We start from the raw sequence: 24,712 nt of genomic DNA, 5'->3' as shown, positions 1-24,712 counted from the left end.
CCACCAGTCCAGGGTGTACCCCGCCTCTCGCCTGAAGACAGCTGGGATAGGCTCCAGCACCCCCGCGACCCTCGTGAGGAAAAGCAGTAGAAAATGAATGAATGAATGTTGTAATCTAACATAGAAGTCATAATTTTACAAGAACTGAGGAAAATTAGTAACACTTAAAAAAAAAAAATACCAAGTGAAAATTGAACACCATGAATTAAGTAGTAAATTCAGGAAAATTTGGTTGTGGAAAAAGTCATTACGAGAATAGAAGTATATGTGAAGCAATTAAAAAAATGTAAATCATAATTGAGTAAAAGAAAGATGTCAATTTTGGAGAATAAAGTCAAAATATGGGACTAACAATGGACTGGATTCATTTAGCATTTCAAGGTACCCTTTCAAGATCTTCAGTGAAGCCATTAATTATTCACTCCATAATCTACATCCTGTCGTTGGTAGCCCCGACAAAAACATGGCTGCCAATTCACGCTTACGGCCTCTCCAAAGACCATCAATATGTGGCCCTTAGTGAAAAAGGTTTGGACACCCCTGATCTAGTGTGCTGTCAACTTGACCATCTGAGTCTCCTCAGGAACTCCCGCCTCAAAAGATCCCTTTCCTTTCGGATTCCCTGCAACACGGTACGGTTCTCCTGAGCCCGACGCACCAAGTAGGGGAGCGTGTCTTCCACTGACCCGTACGGCACCGACTTGTACACGGCGTAACCCTCCTTAGCTGAAAAGGAAGAGAAGCATTGATTGGTTTCCATGACGACAAGGTATCTTATTAGATATGTTCATGTAGCTCACCGAGAGTGAGGGAGACGTGATCACACATCCCCAACAGCTGACCAAAGCACACCGAGCCGCCATTTTTGTCTATGCCAAGTTCTTTAACCCTGAGGGTAATAAAACAATAGAATACATAAACCGGTGTTGCGTAACTCTGATTCTTATGTGGCCTTCACCTCACCCTTTGGCTGCACGCCTCACTGACTCTTCGTTGTGCGTGGCCACGATAATCCTGTAGCGTCCGGGGTCCTGGACAATGGCCTTCAGCATCACCTCCAGCAAGCCATTATAACTACACGAGTAGATATAAGGTCACATATTTAACATCTTAATAGTTAAAAATATATGATATTTTATCCAGGTTTTGGAAGGGGACAATACTGAATATAGCTTATAAGCATATATACTGTCATTTACATTTTTTTAACTATAACAGATGGCCGTTAGTAACATTAGCTGTGTTGATTTTATATGTATATGATTTTCTGCTGTAAAATGCTGTACCTCGTGGTCACCACTAAGTGGCAGTGTTGAACGTTTTTTGTGGAAACTTTTTTTTCTTTCCTTGTTACAAAAAAATAATTGTTTTGTTGCAGGTAATGGATGCATCAGAGTCCTTATTCACCTAGCAAATACCGCAATATAAGAACAGCGTGTTCCCTGGGCAGAAAATCAATATCGCTTGTCGAGAATTTAATCGGGGAACGCTTAGCGAAACAGTTTGATCTCAAAGTAGCCGCTCCGGTTGTAGTGTATGGAGGACCAAAACTGCCAAAATAATAAATAAATAAATAAAAGTGGAAATAAAAACAAAAATGAAAAAAAAAAAATCAAAAAATTAAATACAAATGGAAATAAAAACAATTTTTTTTTTTTTAATTTTTGAATCTTGTTTTTTATTTTTGTATTTATTTTTGCTTTTATTTATTTATTTATTTATTTATGTATATATTTTTTTATTTTTGTTTTTATTTCCATTTATATTTATTTTTTGTATTAAATTTTTTTTTCATTTTTGTTTTTATTTTCACTTTTATTTATTTATTTATTTATTTATTTATTTATTATTTTGGCAGTTTTGGTCCTCATAGATATAAAAGTGAAAATAAAATCAAAAATTAAATACAAAAAAATAAATATAAATGGAAATAAAAAAAATAAAAAAATATATACATAAATAAATAAATAAATAAATAAATAAATAAATAAAAGCAAAAATAAATACAAAAATAAAAACAAGATTCAAAAATTAAAAAAATATTTATTTTTGTTTTTATTTCCAATTATATTTATTTTTTTGTATTTAATTTTTTCTTTTTTTCTTTTTTGTTTTTATTTCCACTTTTATTTATTTATTATTTTGGCAGTTTTGGTCCTCCATAGTAGTGCTGCTCAAATGATTCATAATTATTATACTTTCATAACCGATTTTAGGCTGAAAGTCTGGACATAACTCATTAGACTCAAAACATCTTGCTAACCGATTCCGGTAGGTGATTTGAACTGTGTTTTTTTTCGACACATGGGCGCAATGCGCATTATATTCGACAGGTGGTGCTGTTTTGCCAAAAAGTAAATTTCTATTATTTGGTGCAAAAAAGAACCAGGAGGAATAGGACCACAATGTAAAGTAAATACAATTATAAATATTTAAAAAAAGCTCTATTACTTCATACACGTTGGTTAAAAGCATAATTAATGTTCCAACTTGTCATTTGTGTCCTCCCAGCTGTCTTGGACGGGATCCGGGCGACCTTCCTTCACTGCAAGCTTCCTTTCTTTGTCCATGTAGGCTCCTCTCACTAGCTTCACCCCCAGACAGAAACCTTCATCCTTGGACTGAGCTAGAGCTTCCAGAAGAAGAGCCCGGGTTTCCTGAGAGTAAGCATTTTTAGTTAATTAAAAAAAAAAAAAAAAACTTTAGCATTTTTTTAGCATTTTGTATAGTGTATAGTGTGTTTACACTGTATGACAGCATGGAAGGTACCTTCAGGTAACACTGGTATGTATTCCAAATCCAGGCGCTATCTTTGTTGAACTTTTTCATCATCGCCATGGTAACAAGGGACATGGCGGGGTTCATGAAGGTGTATTCCGCATCAACTAGGATGCGTACTTTGTTGACACTAGCCTGAGCAACACACAGTTTATAGTATTTCTACTATGTCAGCCATTTTCTTTGTTGTTGTTTTATTGAAGGTGGTGTGTTCAATGTCTCACCTCGGCAATGCGGTCGAGGCGCCGCAGGCTGCAGAGCAAGTGCGCTGCCTCGCTCTCCTCCAAACCGGGGAAGTTGACAGTCTAAAAGGTGGCAAAGAGGTCAAAGGTCAGGTGTTGGTGGACAATGGAAACAGGGTGTTGTGTGGACGCACCTCTCCATTCATGGCTCTGACCAGGAGGTCCAGGTCGTAGGGTTGTTTGGAGATGACGGTGGTGAGTTTGACCTACATGGACACACAATATCGACTTCTTTAGTCGCAAATTTATAACTTTTATTTCCAGTTTATTTTCAGTACATAAATATAATGAAAATAGTCAAGAGTACTGCAAATACCACCTCAATTTCTTTTGCTTTGTGTACATGTTACCAAAGTATTTTTATATCACTCTTAACCATATGCTCTTTCTACAGAGCACCTACACCACACAATAACCCGCACAGAAAGCTTTCTAGATCTTCCAGAATCTGCACCTATTCCAGCTGTATTTCCTTGGATTTCCAAAACTATTTTAATTTATTTCACCCACAGCCCGCCTCTGGGGAAACCCACTCCGCTGTAATTGGTTGCACTCATAAAGACTCCGGGGGACTTCCAGACTACTGCCGAACCCCACTTTCTAATTTTGGTGTTGATAATAAATGAATAAACCCTTATATTGCTCTTAACCATATGCTCATTTTCGGCCCTTTGTATTGAGTTGTGGACTTCTATAGAGCACCTACACCACACAATAACCCACACAGAAAGCTTTCTAGATCTTCCAGAATCTGCACCTATTCCAGCTGTATTTCCTTGGATTTTCCTATTTTAATTTATTTCACCCAGAGCCCGCCTCTGGGGAAACCCACTCCGCTGTAATTGGTTGCACTCATAAAGACTCCGGGGGACTTCCAGACTACTGCCGAACCCCACTTTCTAATTTTGGTGTTGATAATAAATGAATAAACCCTTATATTGCTCTTAACCATATGCTCATTTTCGGCCCTTTGTATTGAGTTGTGGACTTCTATAGAGCACCTACACCACGCAATAACCCACACAGAAAGCTTTCTAGATCTTCCAGAATCTGCACCTATTCCAGTTGTATTTCCTTGGATTTCCAAAACTATTTTAATTTATTTCACTGACAAACCCACTCCGCTGTAATTGGTTGCACTCACTCCGGAGGACTTCCAGACTACTGCCGAACCCCACTTTCTAATTTTGGTGTATAGGAGTTGATAATAAATGAATAAACCCTTTGGAGAACTACTGGTAGCTCATGATCTGGGCCTCACACAACGTCTTCTTACACAAAGTTCAGGGCTGAGCAGCGCCGTGATCTTCAACTGCATCATGGGATCTTTGCTCCAGGCATTGCTGTGCGACATGCGCACACATTCTAACATGGCCTCCATGTTGTCATTATATCGCGTCTCCCTGCAGGTGACACATGCGCACATAGCATTGTAACAACTATGGAATGCTTGCTTTGGTTTGATTTAAACATGAAACACAATCCTGACCCGGTGCTCTCCCCCAGATCCTCCTCAATGGGGACGGCCAGCATGGGCCTCAGTCCCAGCAGGTTCATCTTCTCCATGGACTCGGAGATCTCCTTCTCGTTCACCCCAGCCACAAACTGAGCGTAGACCGTGGGCCTGAGCAGTGACGAGAACAGGCGCCTACCCAGAATGCTGCGGGCCACTGACATCAGCTGCAAAGAGACATCAGATGATGTAAACACTGACCTGATAGCCTTGTTGTTATGTGAATCTGTGGCATGATGGCATTTACCTGTTCTTTTACAAAACTCTATTTATATTTAGTCATTTTTCTTTTTCGCCAGGGGAAGTTAACGCCAAACACCAAAGACCCAGGCCGCACACTAAAAGGTCTATCCAGAGCTACAACTGCTTTTTCCACTCAGGGAGGTCAGGTAAACGCTTCACAAACTGCTGGTCAATGTGTTGCATGTCAATAATTCCTGGGTCACTGATTGTCAGCTGTTAATGTGTTTACATAAATGTGGTAAATAAATACATTAATATTATATATATATATATATATATATATATATATATACACACATATATATATATACTGTCCAATCCTACGATTATGCTGCGTTCACGACAACTCGGGGAAAGGTGTGTGTTTTTGTGTGCTGTGCTCCAAGAAGCTAGTATAATGCTATACGGGTGGAGCCGAACCCGAATACGGTATTCGGAACGGCACGAATAATTACTTACTATTTACAAATAATTAATTAGAACAAAAACTTTTAAATGTTTGTATTCGAGAACAATTAAAACATATCAGAAAGCTACTTTTGTTCGTGAGACCGGAGCGCGTGCCCGGATCAGCCAATGAGTGACTGGTGTTCAGCAGTCGGGGGTGGAGACAGAGCAGTCTGCCCGCCCCTCATAATTGGCCGCGGCGGCGGAGGAGGACGCTGAACTTAGTTGGATCCGTATTTCGCTTTGTAAACATACTACCTTTCACCTCAACTGGATTTCATATGCTGTTATCAGTAATAGCGGAGTTTAACCGGGAGATTAGGAGATTATTCTGTTGGGCTGCATTTAGTTGCTATTTATTTCTGCGGTTCGGCGTTCACCTGTTGCCTGTGTTAGCATTAGCTCGCTAACGTTAAATGCTGCTGACAGTGTAACGTTCACATTGGCTTTAAACGGTTAAGTAAGTAAGGCTTGGGAACTTGTGTAGAATTGGATGCACTTCTGGGTGGTATTTGGTACCGTTTGAGTTAGTGGGGGGTTACGTGTGTGTGTGTGTGTGTGGGGGGGGGGGTCATGTTTGTGGTGTCTGTGCACGAGACAATAACTACAACGTGTCGGATGCTTAACGTAACTGTTTACGTCCACCAACACACTTTACGTTAACCGGTAAACTTGACTGCCAAGCCTTAAAGGAACAGTAACCCCTCACAAACCACACACTCGTGTATGAACATAACAATGTTCACAATGATATTTAGTAGTTTTTGGTTCAGACCGATTGTGTTTGTGATTTTCTATATATATATTTTTTTAATTTATTATTTATTGAGGCTCTGGATTTTTTTTTTACTTTAAGCCTTGTAAATGTGAAACTCTTTCAAACGCACAAAACATTTGAGAAACATACAGTAAAATGGTGATTCACACAGCATCAAATTACACCAAGAAACATCAGACGTCAACAAGCCAAAAGGAGTAGTAAGAAGCAGATGTTAGTATTTAATCATGTCATCTCTTTGTGATGACTACATATGGATATTTGCCACACAAATAATGAATTGCATTTAACAATGATATGCTTTTGTTTTCATTTGTGTATTTACATGCATGAAGCAGAACTGAAACATGTGAAACAATAGACTCCTTTTTTGTGCAGATGATCAGGCTCACCTTGTCGCAGTTGTTTACCAACACGGGGAAGGAGCAGAAGCGGAATATGCCCAGAGCGCGAAGCAACTCGCCCATACTCTTGACCTGGAAAGCTTTGGGATCCTCAAAGGCCAAAGAGGAGGCCAGAAGGTCAGTCGACTTGTCTGTAGCCACCATCTTATGGGAGACTGTGCTCATAAGCCTCACAGAGAGGATGTATTGGCGTGAGGTACGCAGGCAAGTAAACATCATCTTCCCTGTGTGGCGTTCACGACCGTAGTACAGGTGTCAGCGTTGTTTTCCTGTGCATGAGCAGAGCATACATGTAATGGAATACAAGCTGTAAAACTGGTCCTGTCATGTTTGGTTAGATAACAGGTATTTGTACTTGTTATCCTTTCATTCATTAAGCACTCATCCAGCCAAGACTTGTTCCCGACACCTTACCTGACCTCACCTTCGTGTCAATAGATCAATGTTCCGCTGAGGTTGGAAACAGAAAACACCCACTTGTTAATGAGTGACTTTAGGGGAAATTGGAGCAAACATCAAGTTGACCCTTAGCATCAACCCTCAAGTGTTACCTCAATGTCAGCGAATCAACACATGACCTTATTCCTTGGAATACTTTTCACATTTTGGTAATGGTTTTATTTCATTTGAACATGCATCAGATTACAATTGAATGCATCCCATAATCAGTTCACAGTTCCACATGTCCAAAAGGAGTAGGAAGAAGCAAAGCTTATTAAATCCTACCCCTCCATCTGGTACTTTTACAATCAGTAACTGTTGCATTTGTTCACTTCCTGCTTTCCTAATATATATTTTTTTATTTTGTCACATACCGAAGTACGAGGTGATATGACCATACAATGGGTACCATAGTAACTGTCAATATAGTGATATATATATATGGTACTTTTACAATCAGTAAGTGTTACATTTGTTCACTTCCTGCTTTCCTAATATAAATTTAAAAAAAATTGTAATTTAATTAAATTTTTGGCCCGTACCGAAGTACATCAACTGCTTGTATTGTTTCTTGAATTGGCTCATCGTTGTGCATTGTTTGAGGGTCTTACTCAATCCATTCCATAGTTTGATTCCACATACTGAAATGCTATGGCTTTTTAACGTAGTCCTAGCATAGAAGTGTTTCAAATGTACTTCTTCCCTGAGATCATATTTCTCCTCTCTTGTAGAGAAGTATTGGATGACATTTTTAGCTAATTGGTTATTTTTAGCCTTATGCATTATTTTAGCTGTTTGAAGATGAACTATATCAGCAAGTTGAAGTATTTGTGATTTTAGAAATAAGGAGTTAGTATGTTCTCTGTAGGCGGCATTATGAATTATCCTTACTGGCCTTTTTTGCAGTACATTTAGCGAGTGAAGATTGCTTTTATAGTTATTAGCCCATATTTCCACACAATAAGTAAGATATAGTAGAACCAGAGAGCAATAAAGAGTGTGGAGTGATTTCTGATTGAGAACAAATTTTGCTTTGTTCAATATTGAAATATTTCTGGCCACCTTATGTTGTATATTTGTAATATGAGGTTTCCAGCTCATATTTTCATCTATTGTGATCCCCAGAAATGTATTTTCCTTCACCCTTTCAATGTCTACACCGTCTATTTGTATTTGCTGGTGCGTGTCCTTGCTGCTGTTACCAAACAGTATTATTTTAGTTTTATTTAGGTTCTACTTAGAATTTACATTTTAACTCCAACAGTCATTTGCATCATGCACAGTCAGGGTCACCTCTGGCCCAATTGGGGCCCTAAGAAGAATTTAATTTTCCAACTCTGGGCTGCATGAAGAAATAGGTAGCAGCTATACCATTACACCATCACAGACTTAACAGATATGTAAGTGAATTTGATCATTTTATTCTCTTATTCTGCTGCATGCTTTCAACTTACAGGCTTTTTTTTTAATGTGAAAAAAAATCAGCCAACCCTCCCGCTGCACACAAACAGGTGAAAATTTGTCACAAAATATGTGCGAGCATTTTTCTGTCAAGTACACCACACAGTTGCGCTGTTATTCAACATAAGTGGGATGGATTTTAATCATCATGTCATGTGATGTTCCTTAATGCCATACTTTTGAGGCACACATATTTTCTCCAGGGAATTAAGTTAACTGTCAACTTCTCATGTTGAAGATGTTACATATTGAGAAGGCGCCACTTCAAATGTCTAAGGGCAAGCCAATCAGTCTGCAGGGGGAAATGATTAACCGACCTCCTTGCACCAGCTTCATCATTTATCTCTGAGATGACCTACTGAATGATAACAAATATTTGCCAACCGGCTATGTAACATTGCAGTAAACTTAAGTCATCAAAGTAGACTTTATGTGGCTTTTAAATCAGAAGTTAAACAAAATAAAATTCAATTTCAGCGGATCTTTGGTTTTGTAAGTTGTATTTATGCAATTGTGTCATCCACCCTGGGCCATCTCTGTGTGGAGTTTGCATGTTCTCCCCGTGAATGCGTGGGTTTTCTCCGGGTACTTTTCCTCTTAGCGGCCTGCCAATCAGAACCCCACCCCAGTGAGGAACAGTTTCCTCCCACATTCCAAAAACTAGGTTAATTGGCAACTCCAAATTGTCCATAGGTATGAATGTGAGTGTGAATGGTTGTTTGTCTATATGTGCCCTGTGATTGGCTGGTGAGGCTGGTACCCCGCCTCTCACCCGAAGACAGTTGGGATAGGCTCCAGCATAACCATAACTTTATTGAGAACAAGCGGCATAGAAAATAAATGAATGAATTTCTAAATGTAGTAATTAGCAAAATTGTCACATTTCAGGATTTATGTTATAATGGTGTGTTCAAGACATGTAGGATATAAGACAATTGACACTTAAAACGTTTTTTTTTTCCAAAATATTAGGGTATTTAGGATATAATATATATATAAGACATAATTAGGATAGGCTGCATGGCGTTCGAGCGGTTAGCACATAGTCCTCACAGCTACGAGACCAGGGTTCAATTCCACCCTCGGCCATCTCTGTGTGGAGTTTGCATGTTCTCCCCGTGCATGCGTGGGTTTTCTCCGGGTACTCCGGTTTCCTCCCACATTCCAAAAACATGCTAGGTTAATTGGCGACTCCAAAGTGTCCATAGGTATGAATGTGAGTGTGAATGGTTGTTTGTCTATATGTGCCCTGTGATTGGCTGGCTGGCCACCAGTCCAGGGTGTTCCCCGCCTCTCGCCTGAAGACAGCTAGGATAGGCTCCAGCACCCCCTGCGATCCTTGTGAGGATAAGCGGTAGAAAATGAATGAATGGATCACACCTGCTTTTAAGTTTATTTTTTTATTGCATACACTAGAATTGATATTTAAGCGAAGCATTATTTACAAATCTCTGTGCACAAATGAACTACATCAATGCTACTCGTAGGTAATTACCCTAAAAGCGCTATCAATACAAAACATTTATTTTTAGAACCAGTGTCTTTTTTTATGAATGAATGAATTTTAGAACACAGCTCTTGTGCTCATGTCCAGGAAGGACCCCTGAGGATGGGCGTGGCCATGCTGATGTCTATACAGATGCCTGAGGGGGATGGAGAGGGACGGGTGAGGGTCCTGGCACAGCCGAAGAGGATAGGAGGAAAATGGTGAATACATAGTTGGGGCTGCGGTGGAGGGCGGTCGGCAGGAAGGAAGGGGCGGCTCCCGCTGGGGGAGAATGGAGGGGTGATGCAGCATCATGTCGGAGCGGTAGGGGAACTCCATCGATGTGTACAAGGGGGCCGGGTTGGCAAGGTTTTGAGGGTGAGCTGCCGGGGGCAGAGACGGCGTGGAGGAGAAGCAAGAGGAAGGTTGGAAAGGCAGGGAGGAAGGCGGGTGAGTGAATGAGGAAGGGGCGGGGAAACTGGCCTGTGCTTGGTGGGTCAGGCTGGAGAGGTGAAGGGCTTGGCTGGAGGTCATGTTTGGGAATGGCAGGTTCTGCATGTGTGGCGGAAAAGCAAAGGATGCACCGAGAGTGGGCTGTGTGGGAGCTTGGTTTTGAGTGGGGACGGGTAGAGCATTTACCTGAGTGGGATCAGCATTGGGATAAATGAATGCCTCTGTAGTTTGCTCTGTAGGGGAATTGTTGTCATTGTTGGGAAGGCTGTCATCTTGTTGCATGAGCAAGGGAATTTGGTCTTGGGATTGACACGGCAACGGAGGAAAAGAGGTGTGCTGGGTTGGGGTGTGTGGGCTCATCATGTCCGGGTTGGCTGCAGGGATTGTGTGATACGAGGGAGAAGAAGAAGAGGTGGCGCAGGGGAGGAGTGGCTGCGGCGAGGAGGTGGTGGACTGTGGAGGAGTCGGAAAGGTGAAGGCGGTCTGCTGCAGAGAGGGCGATGTGGAGGACACAATGGACAGGGTGGGGGACGATGAGGCGGAGGAGAGGATGGAGGGATAGTCTATAGTCGGGATAGCGGTCGGAGGCTGGTTTGAGGAAGCGGGGAAGGTGGAGGACTGAGGGAGAGGAGCGAAGGAAGAAGAGCTGGTCTGAGCTGTTCCAAAGGAGGACGTGAACGCCGCCTCACCTAAGGATCTTGAACTGTGGGGCGGAGAGGAGACATAGATTGTAGATTACAGTGTCATGTCTTGCCACCCTTCTATTTGGGTACCAATGTGCTAATGTGTGCTAATTCAATTCCAAGTATTCCCGCACACTTACCTTTCAATGATACCGTTTGTAACCTCACTTCCTGTTGCGTCCTGCATCCCACCACTCATAGAGAGGCTGATATCAGGCATCTGGGACACCATGAAGACCTGGCCGAGGTCCAGACCCTGCTCCGGTACAAGGTTGTCCTGGAAGGGGGCTTCCTCTGGTGTAAACCCACATGACGGGTCCGCAGGCAGAGGGGCCAGGGAAGCCATGTTCAGGGTCTGAAGGTTTGCTCCGGTAACGTTAGGACTGGTGTTGTTTGGAGCGGCAGGGACAGTCGGGGTGGTGTCAGGATGGGGTAAGAGCTGAGTGGAGTCACATGGGTCGCAGTTCACTGAGGGAGACAGACGGGCACTTTTAGGAGCACTTTTATTTTTTTTTCCAAAATGTATCATTCAGGTGGCTGCACGGCGGACGAGTGAGACCAGGGTTCAATCCCACCCTTGAATGAATGAATTTCAAAATGTAATAATTAGCAAAATTGTAACATTTCAGGATTTATGTTATAATGGTGTGTTCAAGATATGTAGGATATAAAACAATTGACACTTAAAACGTTTAGTTTTTCCGAAATATTAGGGTATTTAGGATATAATATATATATATATATAATGCATAGTTAGGATAGGCTGCACAGCGTTCGAGTGGTTAGCGCGCAGACCTCACAGCTAGGAGACCAGGGTTCAAGTCCACCCTCGGTCATCTCTGTGTGGAGTTTGCATGTTCTCCCCGTGCATGCGTGGGTTTTCTCCGGGTACTCCGGTTTCCTCCCACATTCCAAAAACATGCTAGGTTAATTAGCGACTCCAAATTGTCCATAGGTATGAATGTGAGTGTGAATGGTTGTTTGTCTATATGTGCCCTGTGATTGGCTGGCTGGCGACCAGTCCAGGGTGTACCCCGCCTCTCGCCTGAAGACAGCTGGGATAGGCTCCAGCACCCCCGCGACCCTTGTGAGGAGAAGCATTAGAAAATGAATGAATGAATGTATCATTCCGCCACTGACCTTCATCCATTGTTTCTGACAGGACAGCTAGCTTGCGCTTCTGTCTCGCGTCTCTTTGTCTGTAGCGGGAAATAAACATGAACATGAATACTGCAGACTGAACCGAACCTCATGGTTGTCTTTATCAGTAATTACTTTTTGCTATTCATCCCTTCTTCCCGGAAGCCTTTGGCAAAGGGGTTGGAGTTGATTTTCAGCTCTGTAATCTAAAAACATTAAAGTAATCTATTAGTACAATTACATAAGAAGAGATTTTCAAATTGCAGTACCTTGTTGTTCTGGTAGGCGGTGACTGTGATGAACTGTGTCTCAGGGAAAATGAAGGAGTGCTGTCCTCCACCCCACCTTAACATATCCCTGGCCTCAATCACGTGCACTCTGGGCTGGTAACGATGCAGGGAGTGGAGGATAATCTGCGGAATACAAAGTGAAAAAGAAAGAGGTCAGTGTACCGTGGACGTGTTTTTTTGACGCCGCCCTCTTGGCTATGCATACATGTCCCTGTGAGTCCAGTGTGTTGTTGGTGAGCTTAGCGTAGTGGAAGGAGATGGTGCGGCTCTGCCAGTGAGCGCCGGTGGCGGGGGAATCCGGGTGGATGAACACTCGGTCGGGAAGCCTGGCCTCAGCCCCGCCCACCGCCTGCCATCCTCCTCCTTGGAAGCGGTAGCGGGAGTTGTCCAGTGGCGTAATGTCCAGGAGAAGGATGTAGCGCAGGGATGGGTTCAGGCCGGAAAGCTTCAACTTCATACCTGGAAACATCCGTCTTGTCGGAGAGGGAAAGGACAGGAGTGAGTATGAGAAGGTCAAGGGTCAACTGAGGTTTTAGTCTCCGCTTACCTGCCCTTTTTGGTGATGATCATCTCCGTTCCCACTGAGCTGAACTGCTTCCATAGGGAAGAGTTCTCCAGCTCCATTTTCACGTCGTCTTTTTGCGCAGGCTCGCTGTGGACCGTCGGGGGAGCCACTAGCCTCGAGGACAAGGCTTTGGATGCCGTTGCATCACACGCCACAGGGAACAACGGCTCTCGATCTTTGGGAGTAGCAGAGAAATACTGGGGATGCGTTACAGTTGTAACAATTGCAGGATGCCCATTAGGATACATTGCGGTTGTCTATGACCATAAAGGTTTAAAGGGGCCTCTCACCTCTATAGTAGCAGTCTGCAAGCCTCTGGGGTCCCAGATTCAAACTGGGGTGCATGTCCACACCAAGCATTGTGGACCTCTGTCTTTTCCTTGTGGTGATTCTTCTTCTTCCTTGGATCCAAATGCCCTCACCGCTGATGGGCTCTGTTAAATAGGTGTGTGGCTGCTAACACATGGACGACAAATGGCCACATTTTCACACCAGCTTCCTCAACACCTTCATCTATCCATCCATCTATCTATCTATTAGGGCTCCTAATTCCATGTTCCTCACTCTTTATTGCTCTCTGGTTCTACCATATCTTACTTATTGTGTGGAAATATGGGCTAATAACTATAAAAGCAATCTTCACTCGCTAAAAAGGTCAGTAAGGATAATTCATAATGCCGCCTACAGAGAACATACTAACTCCTTATTTCTAAAATGACAAATACTTCAACTTGCTGATATAGTTCATCTTCAAACAGCTAAAATAATGCATAAGGCTAAAAATAAGCAATTAGCTAAAAATGTCATCCAATACTTCTCTACAAGAGAGGAGAAATATGACCTCAGGGAAGAAGTACATTTGAAACACTTCTATGCTAGGACTACGTTAAAAAGCCATAGCATTTCAGTATGTGGAATCAAACTATGGAATGGATTGAGTAAGACCCTCAAACAATGCACAACGATGAGCCAATTCAAGAAACAATACAAGCAGTTGATGTTTGCTAAATACAAGGATGAAGAGTCTTGAACCAGTCATGATGTGCTATATATATATCACTATATTGACACTTACTATGGTACCCATTATGGCATTGGATGCTCATATCACCTTGTACTTCGGTACGTGACAAAAAAAACTTCAACTATATTAGGAAAGCAGGGAGTGAACAAATGTAACAGTTACTGATTGTAAAAGTACCAGATGGAGGGGTAGGATTTAATAAGCTTTGCTTCTTCCTACTCCTTTTGGACATGTGGAACTGTGAACTGATTATGGGATGCACTCAATTGTAATTTGATGCATGTTCAAACGAAATAAAACCATTACCATTACCATTACAAAAGGACATAATTGACATTGTCAATAATTGTAAACCAAATCATCAACTGATTTTAAAAAGGGTTATTCATGAGATTGTAGAACCGCTGACATATCAGTAATTTATCATTCCAGACTGGTATACGTATTTCCTAACAAAATTAAAATAGCTAAAGTAGTTCCAATGTTCAAAAATGGAGACAAATCAATTTACAAACTACCGACCAGTTTCCAGATTACACAATTTTTTTTTAAATAATTGAGAAGCTATTCAATAACAGGTTGGACAAATTAGTATTAATAAGAATTAATTACTGAGATGACGGCATGGCGGTCTAGTGGTTAGCGCGCAGACCTCACAGCTAGGAGACCAGGGTTCAATTCCACCCTCGGCCATCTCTGTGTGGAGTTTGCATGTTCTCCCCGGTTTCCTCCCACATTCCAAAAACATGCTAGGTTAATTGGCGACTCCAAATTGTCCATAGGTATGAATGTGAATGTGAATGGTTGTTTGTCTATATGTGCCCTGTGATTGGCTGGCCACCAGTCCAGGGTGTACCCCGCCTCTCGCCCAAAGACAGCTCCAGTCAGATGGTTAGTTTTGAATTGGGTCAAAAGCTACTTAGCAAACAGGAAGCAATATGTGAAGCTAGGAGATATACATCTACAAGTTATTACATTCATTCATTCAATTTCTACCGCTTATCCTCACGGGGGATGCTGGAGCCTATCCCAGCTGTCTTCGGGCAAGAGGCGGGGTACACCCTGGACTGGTGGCCAGCCAATCACAGGGCACATATCATGTATTTATTGAACCTTGCAAATCCAAGATTGAAGAATGTCATGTTGGCCATTGGGTTTAAACTAAACCAATACGCCAACCAATCACCTTAACCGTTGTTGTCTTGGTGTTTAAAACAATGTTGTGACATCGCCCTCTAAAGGCAGGCTAAAGAAGTACATCCTTAACTGTTCCAACTCACAAAATAAAATTGAGGCCAAAATAAAAAACAATTAAAATATTCATTTGTTTTCTACCGCTTTTCCTCATGAGGGTCGCAGGGGTGCTGGAGCCTATCCCAGCTGTCTTCGGTACACCCTTTACTGGTGGCCAGCCAATCACAGGGCACATATAGACAAACAACCATTCACACTCACATTCATACCTATGGACAATTTGGAGTCGCTAATTAACCTAGCATGTTTTTGGAATGTGGGAGGAAACCGGAGTACCCGGAGAAAACCCACGCATGCACGGGGAGAACATGCAAACTCCACACAGAGATGGCCGAGGGTGGAATTGAACTTGTGTCTCCTAGCTGTGAGGCCTGCGCGCTAACCACTACGTCACCATGCAGCCCGTTATTATTACATATTATACATATATTATTACATATTGTGTATATAAATATTACATGTGGAGTACCCCAGGGGTCAATACTGGGACCAAAACTGTTTAACTTGTATATTAATGATATGACATAAGATTTAAAGTTGGTATTATTTGTGGATTTTTGTTGTTAACTGAAGAGTTAATTTTTAAAAAAGTCACGGATGACATCACTATATTAAAAAGATGCTTTGATTATCCTTGAACCTAAGTTCAAGTTGCATTTAATTAATTCTATTAATTTCATGTATAGCAGCTAATTGTGACTAGACAGTAAAAATGGAAGGAAAAAGACGTTTACAAGCCGGTCCCCCTGCTGCTCCCTGATGGCTTCATGACATGTCTCTTCCTCTCAGCAGTTTAGTGTGTTTAGTCTTCCTCAGCAGGGAGTCTTTTGAGGAAGCCACCTGGGCCGCTTGCTGCAATTTGGCCACACAGAACTCAAACGAATAGAAGTTGACTTTAGAGGTTTGAAAGCTTCATGGACCACTGTGTTTATTATTGTGGTTGTACTTTGTTGTACTGTAATCATGTAGTCATGTTGTGTTGGCGGTGGTCAACGCTAGTGGTTAGCGCGCAGACCTGACAGCTAGGAGACCAGGGTTTGATTCCACCCTTGGCCATCTCTGTGTGGAGTTTGCATGTTCTCCCCGTGCATGTGTGGGTTTTCTCCGGGTACTCCGGTTTCCTCCCACATTCCAAAAACATGCTAGGTTAATTGGCCACTCCAAATTGTCCATAGGTATGAATGTGAGTGTGAATGGTTGTTTGTCTATATGTGCCCATGTGCTGGCCACCAGTCCAGGGTGTACCTGGTAGAAAAGAGGTAGAGAATGAATGAATGAATGAATGTTGGATGGCTGTGTTTAATGAAATATCCATTGAGTAAGCATCGAGTATTGATTATTATATATTAACCCCTTCCATGCTCAGTATAGCGACAACAGGACCGGGGCAACAGGAGAGTAAATGTTGTTCTAGTTGTTGTTTTCCTTCTCCATTTGTGTATGTATAAATCGCCCGAGGGGAAGTGGAGGTGTGAACGCCACAGACGAGAGAAAGCCTTGATGGTGGGCAACAAGTGGGGGTGTGGGCTTCTCTTATTAATGCTTTTACGAGCTGACAGGTGTGTCAGTGTAACAAACCAATAATGAGGAGTGCGAGTCGTATGTTTTTTTTTTACCTCTGCTGTTTGCACGGGGAGGGAAGACGGTTCATTAAGCATTTAGTAGCACACTCCTGTTCCTTCGCATGCATGTGCTAAGTAGCTTGAAGTGCATCCTTGTTTGCTTAATGAGGTCTAAAGGTCATTACAACCAAAAAGACCATGTTCTCTGCTTCAGTATACACTCAAAAAATAAACGTTTAGCCTCAACAAAAAAAATCAACGCAACAGTTTCCATTAGTCTTTCTTAGTTATGACAACTTAATTTGAAATTGCTTTGAACCAACAAACAATATTGCATTGCACAAATTAGCTTTTCCTCTTCACTCAAAGCTTATTTTAAGTAATGCTTACTGAATAATTGTTTTCATAGGGACAAGTTTTTAAGTTTGTAACTCAAAAAAATATGTTAAGTCAACTGACTTAATCGTTTTATTCAAAGTAGTTTAATTTGTTGTCTACTTAATTATAATAACAATGCACACGGCTTTTTAAGTAGCAGTAACTATATGTGTGTGTGTGTGTGTGTGTGTGTGTGTTATCACGCTAATTTTATTAAGTCATGGCAACTTGAATTTTGTTTTAAGCTTACCAACAATAAAATTTGAGTGTATATAAATTAAGTTCAGGTAATAGCCAACATTATTATTTGAACATAGCTTAAAAAAATAAAGTTAGCAACTTGGAAAGTTTATCTAAACCAATTAATTACATTTTTTACATTGCATTTATGTATTAAATCAAGTGGTGTCAACAGATACTCTGAATTACTTTTTAGAAGCAGTGAAATTGCCAACGAAATGTCGTTGCCTGGCTCTTGTGTAATAATAAATAATAAATAATAAATAATGACAATGAATTAAAATTAAAAGACCAGTCCAGGTTGTACCCCACCTCTCGACAGAAGACCGCTGAGATACAGGAGGTGCTCAGTGACCCCTGGTGAGGACAAGCGCTATCGAAAATGTTTGGCTAACTAAAAAGCCCATATTTGGTAAATAGACGAGCCAATCCACATTACATACTGTATAATGACAGATTTATTCATTCATTTTCTACTACTTATCCTCACAAGGGTGCTGGAGCCTATCCCAGCTGTCTTCGGGCGAGAGGCGGGGTACACCCTGGACTGGTGTACATATAGACAAACAACCATTCACACTCACATTCATACCTATGGACAATTTGGAGTCGCCAATTAACCTACAGAGATGGCCGAGGGTGGACTTGAACCCTGGTCTCCTAGCTGTGAGGTCTGCACGCTAACCACTTTTTCGCCGTGCAGCCCTATAATGAGTTCTTTCAGTTCTTTCCAAGGAGGCGTCAAATGTATATAGCACAGATAAGTGTAGATCAGGGGTCTCAAACTCAATTTACTTGGGGGCCACTGGAGCTAGGGTCTGGGCGAGAATGGGCCGCATTAGATTTTCCAAAAAAAAAAAAAAACGCATTTATTAAAAACAAAAAACTTTGCTTTGGTTTTGTTTTTCTACAAGAAAAGCTCTGATAAAACATTCCACTGTTCTCAAATATCTTACTTTTTATTTTTCTACACAAAATAAGATGAAAAATAAATAAACAAATCAAGAATAAAGAAAATCAATCAGTAATAAATAAATAAATATAATATAATAATAATAAAACGGCAAATAATAAAAACTTAAGAAACCACATATAGTTGGTGGGTAGACAAATTATATTTTTCAGATTAAAATGAACAAAGCATTATTAAAGCCCTGTAGACATGACAAAACACGACTATAGTCACATTTATACTCTTTTTATTTACAACATATTGCGCAACTGCAGGGTCTTAAGACACATGCTAACTCACAAACTAGAGAGCTAGCGACCTAAACAGTAGCCTTCAAGTTATTTCCTTTAACCAAAAACTTACCACTTCCACACGGATATGGAGGATAACTATTAACAGTTATTTAACCTTTAACATGAACATTAATCAAACGTAATCATTTTTTCTGGGTACATGATACCATACATCCATAGCAGGAGCATCCATATCAAACATTAAACTTTCATATCAAGGCGGGGGCCTCAAACTAGTGTCCTGCGGGCCACATATTTGAGACCCCTGGTGTAGATAGTGCACTAATTCTGACCCAATTCCCTTCAGCAAGATCCTTGATGAGGATTACTTTTTTTTTTGGTTGTTGCTTCTGCGTGCTCCTCAACTAAGGGAACGTTCGTGCTGGCTCCATAGGGACAAACATGATGTGAGTGATTATCAGGATTAAAACTTCCAGAAATAAATCCCCTGCACGCATGAGATAAACACATTTTGATTGCACGCCTCTTCTGATTTTTGTGTGGCATCATCCAACAAGACAATAAATCAGGTTATATTTTTATTTAGAGGAAAAACATGAGAAATAAAAGCGACACGCATTCAGGATGAATACTTCAGACAACCACCAAGGGGTCCCGGTCAGCCTTCGACACCATCACGGTGACATTGGCAGGAAGACGTTGGGTCAGTTTGTCCCGGAAGACCGCCAGATAGCCACGCTCGCTGTTGCTGTGATCACTAAGGATGACACTGGTTCCCTTGGCAACTGCATCCAGAACATCATGGTGGGACATTTCCCCTATGCAATATTAAAATAACAAGTTAATGCTCTGATTATTGCTTTTATTCAATTTATTGCTTTATCATGACCTTCGCATGTACTCTAAAATGATGCTACTTAGCTCTTAGTGTAAAACCAATGCAAACAAAATTGAACGGTACTTCGACGGTGGTTATCAACTTACTTTTTCAAGTCCGGTATCATGCCAGAGAGGTATCCCTGATAAAAATCTGCAACCCCTTCCGTGGGAGCATGCACAACTGCGGGGGCGGAGCTTATCGTTTCCTTGCATAGATAATATCTTGTGATATTACCTTGTTACAATCATGCTTTCATTGTCAAATATTGGAATTGTAATACAAGCCTAAAATTATGTTTACTATAATTGGTGATAGAAGTATAAAAGTGTAATTTTGAAGTATTATTTCATGTCAAGATAGCTCTAATAATGCTAAATACTGATGGTTGGCAACAGGTTTTTTATGCTCTGGCTATGCTACTTCACGGAAATCCACTTATCATAGTCGGGTACAGAACCAATTTACTGTACTAAATGAGGGATTACTGTACTTAATAAGTGGCCAATCCTTATTAAAGTTATAAAATGTACTTGGCATACATTCATTCATTCATTCATTTTTTACCGCTTTTTCCTCACGAGGGTTGGGGGGGGGCTGGAGCCTATCCCAGCTGTCATCGGGCGAGAGACGGGGGTACACCCTGGACTGGTCGCCAGCCAGCCAATCACAGGGCACATATAGACAAACAACCATTCACACTCACATTCATACCTATAGACAATTTGGAGTGGCCAATTAACCTAGCATGTTTTTGGAATGTGGGAGGAAACCGGAGTACCCGGAGAAAACCCACGCATGCACGGGGAGAACATGCAAACTCCACACAGAGATGGCCGAGGGTGGGATTGAACCCTGGTCTCCTAGCTGTGAGGTCTGCGACTTGGCATACATGAGTTTTGAAATTTTGGAAATAACTGCATTTCTCCAATTAGTGCCTGCTTTCAATATCAATTAACATGTTTGCGATTTTGATAGCCATAGCTATAATTACAACATTTATCGGGATAAAAAAAAATCAAATCATGAAGTCATTGCAGTAATTTTGTTCGGCCCACCTGTGATATAGAGGTCTGCTTGGACACCTTTCAGCACTGAAGCTCCTGATCCAGCACACACAGCAACAGTCCGCACAAAGGATTCTTGGAAGTAGGCAAAGAGTGAGTGAAACTTTTTTTTTTTTTGTCCTTTTTGTTTACCTGTGCAGATTACATGCTTACTCACCTTGTGTGCAACCCTGTCCAAGGGCCAAACGGAGGTGCCTCAAACCAATGTGAGACTTCATTTTCTGCACAGCTGTTGCCACAGTTAGCGGCTGGTCTAACACACCGAGTCGCCCTTGGCCGTGGTTCAACAAAGGTACCTCGAGGCGGGTCATGCCAGAACAGAAAGTGATGAAAATTATATAAAAAGTATATATGATATTCATTCATTCATTCATTTTCTACCGCTTTTCCTCACAAGGGTCACAGAGGGTGCTGGAGCCTATCCCAGCTGTCTTCGGGCAAGGGGCGGGGTACACCCTGGACTGGTGGCCAGCCAATCACAGGGCACATATAGACAAACAACCATTCACACTCACATTCATACCTATGGACAATTTGGAGTCGCCAATTAACCTAGCATGTTTTTGGAATGTGGGAGGAAACCGGAGTACCCGGAGAAAACATGCAAACTCCACACAGAGATGGCCGAGGGTGTGGGGTCTGTGGGGGCTGTGAGGTCTGCGTGCTAACCACTCGAACGCCGTGCAGCCTATCCTAATTATGCATTATATATATTATATCCTAAAATATATTTCAGAAAAACAAAACATTTTAAGTGTCAATTGTCTTATATCCTACATATCTTGAACACACCATTATAACATAAATCCTGAAATGTTACAATTTTGCTAATTATTACATTTTGAAATTCATTTATTCATTTATTTTCTATGCCGCTTATCCTCACTAAAGTTACAGGTATGCTGGAGCCTATCACAACTGTCTGCGGGTGAGAGGCGGGGTACCAGCCTCACCAGCCAATCACAGGGCACATATAGACAAACAACCATTCACACTCACATTCATACCTATGGACAATTTGGAGTCGCCAATTAACCTAGCATGTTTTCGGAATGTGGGAGGAAACCGGAGTACCCGGAGAAAACCCACGCATACACGGGGAGAACATGCAAACTCCACACAGAGATGGCCGAGGGTGGAATTGAACCCTAGTCTCCTAGCTGTGAGGCCTGCGCGCTAACCACTCGACCGCCGTGCAGCCCTACATATAATATTTTTGTAAAAATTATTCCTCCAAACAAAAAACATGTTGTGTCGCTCACCTTTTCTAACTTCAGAATGCGTAGGGAATGGCAGGAAATTATGTGTTGCATCACTTTATCAACAACAGGGGTCAGCACTGAGTCACTGCAGTTGAGCCTGACTTGAGTGTAGTCATCATCAGCTCTGTGTAGGAAAGACAAAACAAAAAAAATTTTTTTGGTCTGAGTTAATGTGATTAAGTGATTAATTTAAGTTTTCCTACTGCTATATTAACCTGTGTGTATCCTGTACTGTTGTCACAGGATCCAAAGCCTTCAGTTCCCCCAAAAGAGAATCTAAACGTTCAGTCCTGCTCTGGAACTCCACTATGTGAGTGTACTTTGTGTTATTGTAGGCCTGACTCAGCACCGACACCTGACCACGACCTGAGAACCACATGGAGGACACTTTTTCAGAATGCATTAAATATGCAGATACGGTGACACAATTTCTGTTCCGAGCGTCTTCTCACCGAGCCCGCCGACCAGCCAGTCGTTAACTCCTCCTCTAACGCTGTCCCATGACGTGTGAGGGGAGAAGACGGCCATCCCAGCCTCCACGGCACGGATAGCCAATCGCTGCTTCCAGTCCTTCTGGACCAGACGCTTGATTGGTTGAAAGATCGGAGGATGGTACGAGACAATGAGATCACAGCTGACCGCCTCCGCTTCCTCCATGACGTTATCGGTGAGGTCATTGGTGAGCAGGATGGTTTTCACAGGCCGCGGCTTGCTTGGCTCCACCAGCAGTCCCACATTGTCCCATGACTCAGCCAGCGAGAGGGGAGCGAGATCCTCCAACACCTGCACGACTTCATTTAGACCCATGAGGCCAGGGGCGGGACTTTGATGGTTGTTGTGTGACATTTGAAGGAGGGCACAGAAAAACCTGGTGGGAACCCGTCTGTAGCTGTCTGATGTCAATATCTTTTGAAGGTTCTTATATCCAGTCAGTACCAGGTGAGACCTGTAAAATTCACACCACAGATAAATTGTCCAGTGTTTTAATTCACTTTCTATAGCAATAATATTTTAGTATTGATTGTTTTCACTTATGTCATCAGTGGAATTGTTCCAAAAACGTAATCCTAAACCAGGAAGTAAGATGGACCAATGAGGCAAGATCTTCTCATTAAGGACAATATAATTCAACTAGACTCACTGGATGTTCCTAATGAGTGCTGCGATTGTTATGTTAGCATATCATTAAGACCAATCAACAAAACAAAAATTACAAATATTAATTGAAATCTTTGCAAACGGACACAGTTAACCATTAGTTGCACTATTTTAAACCACATCTGCAATACACCGGCAGGCACACAGTGATAATTGTGAGCAAATAACAGCATCTGTGGCTAACTTCAGCTACAAGATGAACGAACGGTGTGGAAATATACTCTTTAATATACCGTTTATAGTAGTACTAGTAGTACAACGCTCATAAGGAGAAAAAAACACGTTACTGGGCTGAAATGGCGCGCGCACACTTACATGAGAAGTTATGGGACGGTCTTTTCCTATTTCCGGTGACGTCACGGCAGACCCGCTTTTGATTGGTCACATCCGCATCAAGACCAAAGAAGTTATGCCGACACAGCATCCGCTTCCGTTTTATGCCCCGGGCGGTTTATCGCGGCCATTTTAGGGTGCTGAATCCAGAAAAAGTGCATTGAAAACATGCCCTCGGCAAATTGCTCAGCCGATAGACCAGATATGTCATTTTTGAAGTTCCAAAAACAAAGAAAGGTATGTGTAATGAAAATGTTGGAGATATAACACTGGTTGATGTAAATAAACGGGATATTGGACAATTAAAACTTAAAGTTTATATTGTATGGGACGCCCCACGCAATATATCTCGCTAAGCTAATTTTCTTTCACAGCGTGATTAGTTAAATTTTTTACAAATCAGATGACACATTGTGTAAATACTTCCAGTTAAATATCTGTATAAGTACTTTAAATCAAGTTTCCGTTTCTTATGTATTTGTATTTGCTGACTTAATTCTATATTAATTGTATACTATATATTTTTTAAATATTACAAAGCCCCCCCACATAAAACTATGCATTCCAACCATCTTTCAAACAACAAAAAATGTGCTTTTTGAAGTTCTGTTAATTTACTTGCATTAGTTGACAGGGCAGCTCTGCCACATCCAATATGGCGGACACACTGACATATTGCAGCAAGGGCCCTTTAGGTATATATGTCTGTCGTTGGTTATAATAGCTAATACATGTACAATACATTAATTTTAATCTTAAAACACTTATTTTAATTATATAGAAGCATATTATTACAGAAGTATATTATACATACAGACATGAACTATATCTATCCAAAAGATGTCAAACGGAGGGAAGAGGCTTAATAGAAAAAAGATGTTGAATTTTACTGCATTATGCAACCCAGTCATAAAAAAAGAGTTTTTAAATATTATAAAACAATTTAATCTGAGCATGAAAAGATCAGAGGACAACTGTGTGGACGGCAGCTGGCCCTCCGGCAGATATACCGTCTGGGGATCCGCCACTTCTAAGAAGGATTATCACATCCTTTGCATGAACCCATTCAATCCGTACACATGGAATAATACATTGTCGGAAGTTTATCGATGTTTAGAGGTGACTGTCAGGGTTTAAACCAGCGGTCCGGGAGCAAGATGTCAAGCTATGAGTGGCTGCATCACGAATGAGGCAGAATGCCAGAGATTATTGGGGATTAATGCAATAAAGACCGATGCTGGATGTTGGAGGGATCAAGAGAGGGATCAGGGAAAAGGTCCGGCAGCTCTCATTACGTTATGTACTGTTTGCTCAGGAGTCATCGGCCCCTGCAGTGTCAATGTTGAGTTGCCATTATTTATGGCATATTAATTAATGAGCACCACCTCACAGTATCAATTTAATCAGCAGAGAAAAGGTGACAGATG

The 24,712-nt window shown here is 41.5% G+C and overlaps 3 protein-coding genes and 1 long non-coding RNA gene across 4 annotated transcripts; 1 reads left to right on the top strand and 3 right to left on the bottom strand.

The window, feature by feature from the left end:
- Positions 1–204: 204 nt before the first annotated feature.
- prodh2 (proline dehydrogenase 2) lies at positions 205–6,837 on the bottom strand. Its single transcript, XM_078788726.1, has 11 exons — positions 6,820–6,837; positions 6,394–6,674; positions 4,510–4,700; positions 4,297–4,423; positions 3,155–3,226; positions 3,003–3,083; positions 2,770–2,913; positions 2,491–2,657; positions 964–1,074; positions 801–889; positions 205–726 (listed from the first exon to the last, which is right to left on the bottom strand). Exons 2-11 carry the CDS (start codon positions 6,622–6,624, stop codon positions 557–559), a joined length of 1,383 nt encoding a protein of 460 aa, XP_078644852.1. The 5' UTR covers positions 6,625–6,674; positions 6,820–6,837; the 3' UTR covers positions 205–556.
- LOC131109584 (uncharacterized) lies at positions 5,380–24,432 on the top strand. Its single transcript, XR_013625742.1, has 5 exons — positions 5,380–5,468; positions 6,380–6,522; positions 20,558–20,625; positions 20,712–20,824; positions 22,130–24,432. It is a non-coding gene; the product is annotated as an uncharacterized LOC131109584 (long non-coding RNA).
- On the bottom strand, positions 9,695–13,284 carry tbx6 (T-box transcription factor 6). Its single transcript, XM_058061744.2, has 8 exons — positions 13,215–13,284; positions 12,907–13,099; positions 12,565–12,832; positions 12,339–12,482; positions 12,205–12,275; positions 12,070–12,128; positions 11,070–11,397; positions 9,695–10,949 (listed from the first exon to the last, which is right to left on the bottom strand). The coding sequence occupies exons 1-8, from the start codon at positions 13,282–13,284 to the stop codon at positions 9,872–9,874; spliced, it is 2,211 nt and encodes a 736-aa protein (XP_057917727.2). The 3' UTR covers positions 9,695–9,871.
- nif3l1 (NIF3 NGG1 interacting factor 3-like 1 (S. cerevisiae)) lies at positions 18,565–23,368 on the bottom strand. Its single transcript, XM_058061741.2, has 7 exons — positions 23,268–23,368; positions 22,247–22,740; positions 22,010–22,160; positions 21,795–21,918; positions 20,690–20,828; positions 20,524–20,607; positions 18,565–19,406 (listed from the first exon to the last, which is right to left on the bottom strand). Coding segments are annotated over exons 1-7 (1,179 nt in total). The 5' UTR covers positions 23,270–23,368; the 3' UTR covers positions 18,565–19,221.
- Positions 24,433–24,712: the final 280 nt, after the last annotated feature.

This window comes from Doryrhamphus excisus, unplaced genomic scaffold, assembly GCF_037039965.1.
Source record: "Doryrhamphus excisus strain RoL-2023G ecotype Guam unplaced genomic scaffold, RoL_Dexc_Guam_v1.1 HiC_scaffold_24, whole genome shotgun sequence".
NCBI lineage: Eukaryota > Metazoa > Chordata > Actinopteri > Syngnathiformes > Syngnathidae > Doryrhamphus > Doryrhamphus excisus.
The sequence above is the reverse complement of the archived record's forward strand: the minus strand, read 5'-3'. Positions and strand labels throughout refer to the sequence as shown.

Excerpts from the sequence above, each read along its gene's own strand:
- prodh2 (XM_078788726.1), bottom strand. The coding sequence starts at position 6,624 with ATGATGTTTACTTGCCTGCGTACCTCACGCCAATACATCCTCTCTGTG. Across the intron at positions 2,658-2,769 it reads CATACCAGTGTTACCTGAAG|GAAACCCGGGCTCTTCTTCT; the intron begins GTACCTTCCATG and ends GCTTACTCTCAG. Across the intron at positions 727-800 it reads TCACGTCTCCCTCACTCTCG|CTAAGGAGGGTTACGCCGTG; the intron begins GTGAGCTACATG and ends CTTCCTTTTCAG.
- tbx6 (XM_058061744.2), bottom strand. The coding sequence starts at position 13,284 with ATGCTTGGTGTGGACATGCACCCCAGTTTGAATCTGGGACCCCAGAGG. Across the intron at positions 13,100-13,214 it reads TGCAGACTGCTACTATAGAG|ATCGAGAGCCGTTGTTCCCT; the intron begins GTGAGAGGCCCC and ends CTACTCCCAAAG. Across the intron at positions 12,276-12,338 it reads CCGCCTACCAGAACAACAAG|ATTACAGAGCTGAAAATCAA; the intron begins GTACTGCAATTT and ends TAATGTTTTTAG.
- nif3l1 (XM_058061741.2), bottom strand. Across the intron at positions 22,161-22,246 it reads CTGGCTGGTCGGCGGGCTCG|GTCGTGGTCAGGTGTCGGTG; the intron begins GTGAGAAGACGC and ends TGTGGTTCTCAG. Across the intron at positions 19,407-20,523 it reads AGCAGACCTCTATATCACAG|GGGAAATGTCCCACCATGAT; the intron begins GTGGGCCGAACA and ends AATATTGCATAG.